This window comes from Diospyros lotus, chromosome 7 (genome assembly GCF_014633365.1).
Source record: "Diospyros lotus cultivar Yz01 chromosome 7, ASM1463336v1, whole genome shotgun sequence".
NCBI classification, from domain to species: Eukaryota; Viridiplantae; Streptophyta; class Magnoliopsida; order Ericales; family Ebenaceae; genus Diospyros; species Diospyros lotus.
In genome coordinates this window covers 20,436,969-20,440,216 of record NC_068344.1, presented here as the reverse complement: position 1 = coordinate 20,440,216, position 3,248 = coordinate 20,436,969, and the positions used below count along the sequence as shown (strand labels likewise).

Sequence of the window (3,248 nt, the reverse complement as noted above, 5' to 3'; positions counted from 1 at the left end):
TCCAATTAATGGAAAATGATATTGAAAACTAGCAATCCACGCCCACAACAAGCTACAAATTTATTCCACATCCCTAAATATTAGGGATTTTAATAGCTAAATATGTAAATAATCCATAACGTGATGTCATGGTATGATCTCGGCATAACAGACATGGTTGTGTCATTATGGAACAAATAAAATCAGTTTAGTAGGAGGATCCAAGGTGGCGGCCTTAATTTTGACCCTCTTATGCTGTAGGAAACTCAACTAATTGATACACTAATCAACGTAATTAACATCAAGCATTTAATTAATATACCTATCAAACCAGTTATGTTGATCCAAATGGCTTCTTTCTCTTAAAAGAGCATTGGGCAGCGATGGTGGGTGAAGTAGCTGGTCGGCGCGTGGAGGCGACTGCCGGGGGAGCCACTGATAGGTTTCATGGCTGGCGGTGAAAGCATCCATCATGGCCGGCCGGAGACATACACAGTTTCCAGAGGGAGAGCCAACAGGGCTTTTGTGACAGACACGGGCTATCACAGGTTTAACCGGGATCCCAGACGATTATGTGAGGGACTGTGGGTGGCCAGCGGGAGATGCATATATGGGTTGTCAGATGAGGTTAGGATGAGAGAGAGAGAAAGTGGAGGGATAACATTGGGCGGGAGATTGGAGTCTCTTGAGGATAACATTGGGCGATACAAAAATGGGTGGGACATTGGGGATTGCAAATGAACAATTTTAAAAGGATAAATTTGGAAACCTGTCACATGTCTCGATGAAATATTGAAACACTGCTCAATATAAGTCATCATCATGCCATGACATTCCAAGTAACATTTAATTTTATGAGATAATGGAATATGAATAACATCGTGTATGATTAAATATCAAACAATTAGGTGGTGTTCTCTTTGTATTTCAGTTTTAAGTTTTGAATTTTGAATTCATTTTCAGTTTTGTGTTTTGAGCGTTTGTTTTGAAATTTTTAAAAATGCCTTCTTTTTGTTATTTTGAAAAACTGTTCCTTAAAATAAAAAACTAGAAAACACGTTTACTTTGAAATTTCGAGAAATTTTATTTTATAATATTTTGTTAAATAAATTTGATTTCAAATAAATTATAAATATTTATTAATACATTATTAATTTGATTCAAAGATTTAAATTATAATTCAAGAGATAATTGATAATTTAATTTTAAAAATGAAAGAAAGTAAGTATAAATTACAAAATAACATAACATTATCACAGGTATAATCCAAAAATCTAAAAATATTTTTAAAAAAAATAATACAAAAAAATTATATTACATATTTAATTTAATATTTAAATAAAATAAAACAAAACAAAACAACTGTTGAAAATATGACTTAGAAGCTGCTTTGAAAAAGTCAACATATCTGTTTTGATGATGTGGTTTGAAGAAATCAAAGTACATGATAAGATTAGGTTTTTGATTTAGTCTTCAGCATTTTTAGGAATTTTTCTGTTATGCACGTGCAGCAGATTTGGCTAATTTTTTATGTTTTTTTTTGCTATAAAACAGTAACGATGTTGATCAGATTTTATATAATAAAATTATTCCTTCTCCAATCTGTTCTCTGTTGCACATATGCTTTTTTTTTTATTCTTTCTCCATAAAAATACCAACAAAATGGTATCAGAGCGTATTTTTTGAGGGACCTGTGAGTTGAAAAAAAAAAAATCACAAACACTCAAATTCAAGCCAACAATCTGCAAAGATGGAAGCAGAATCAAGTCACGGAATGCCGGCAGCACCGATATTTGATGGCGACAACTATCAGGTATGGGTTATTAAAATGAAAGTTCATCTCCAGGCACAAGATCTTTGGGAAGCAGTTGAGGAAAATTATGAAGTTGCTGATTTGCCAGCCAATCCAACAATGAATCAAATAAAGATTCACAAGGAGAGGAAGACAAGAAAGGCTAAAGCCATGGCCCACTTGTATGCTGCAGTGTCTCCTAATATTTTCACAAAAATCATGAACCTGTCTTCAGCAAAAGCCATTTGGGATCATCTCAAGGAAGAATATCAAGGCAATGAACGAGCAAAGAATATGCAAGTGTTAAACTTGATCAGGGAGTTTGAAATGCAAAGAATGAAGGAGTCAGAAACTGTGAAGGAGTACACTGACATGTTGCTTAGCCTTGCTAACAAAGTGAGATTGTTAGGTAAAGATTTTCTTGATCAAAGAATAATTGAAAAAATACTTGTTACACTTCCAGAGAGGTATGAAGCCACCATCTCTTCTCTAGAAAACGCTAAAGATTTGTCAAGCATTTCCTTGGCAGAGTTAGTTAATGCTTTACAGGCTCAAGAACAAAGAAGGCTTATGAGGGAAGGAGGAGTCGTCGAAGGAGCTTTACAGGCACAAGTAAGGCCCATCGGTGGAAAAAAAGTTAAGGATCACAACAAGAAGCTCACAAATGCTAAAAACAACAATAGTGGAAATTATCCACCTTGCTCATACTGCAAAAAAACAAATCATCCACAAAACAGGTGTTGGTGGAGGCCCGATGTAAAGTGTAACAAATGTGGTCAATTAGGTCACATCACAATTGTGTGCAGATCACAACAACAAGAAGGAGAAGCTAGAGCTGTTACTAGCCAACCGGAGGAGGAGGAATTATTTTAACTCCCTCAAAATCATATTCATGCTTATGCCCCCTCAAAACCATATTCATGCCTATGCCAAAATTAAATTTAGTTGCAGCATCAAAGTCAAGGAGGAGTGTTGAAAATATGACTTAGAAGCTGCTTTGAAGAAGTCAACATATCTGTTTTGATGATGTGGTTTGAAGAAATCAAAGTACATGATAAGATTAGGTTTTTGATTTAGTCTTCAGCATTTTTAGGAATTTTTCTGTTATGCACGTGCAGCAGATTTGGCTAATTTTTTATGTTTTTTTTTGCTATAAAACAGTAACGATGTTGATCAGATTTTATATAATAAAATTATTCCTTCTCCAATCTGTTCTCTGTTGCACATATGCTTTTTTTTTTATTCTTTCTCCATAAAAATACCAACAACAACTAACAAATCAAATTGCAGAAGGGTTGCAGCAGCAAGCAGGAAGAAACCATGGTGAAGGAAAGGAGATGCTCGGTCGTTCGGCGGTGGTGGGCGCAATGCTAGGATTTCAGTCATCGGCGGTGGGTGGTGGCGGGGCCAAAAAAGAAGAGAGGAGAAAAGAGATAGGGGGAAATCAATGGCGGTGGGCAGTGGCGTCGGTCGCGAT

General features: G+C 35.7%; 1 protein-coding gene across 1 annotated transcript; it reads left to right on the top strand.

Annotated features, from left to right (window-relative positions):
- Positions 1-1,729: 1,729 nt before the first annotated feature.
- Positions 1,730-2,644, top strand: LOC127805597 (uncharacterized). The gene has a single exon (XM_052342349.1). The coding sequence runs from the start codon at positions 1,730-1,732 to the stop codon at positions 2,642-2,644; it is 915 nt and encodes a 304-aa protein (XP_052198309.1).
- The last annotated feature ends 604 nt before the right edge of the window (positions 2,645-3,248 follow it).

Coding starts and splice junctions, on each gene's coding strand:
- LOC127805597 (XM_052342349.1), top strand. CDS start 1,730: ATGGAAGCAGAATCAAGTCACGGAATGCCGGCAGCACCGATATTTGAT.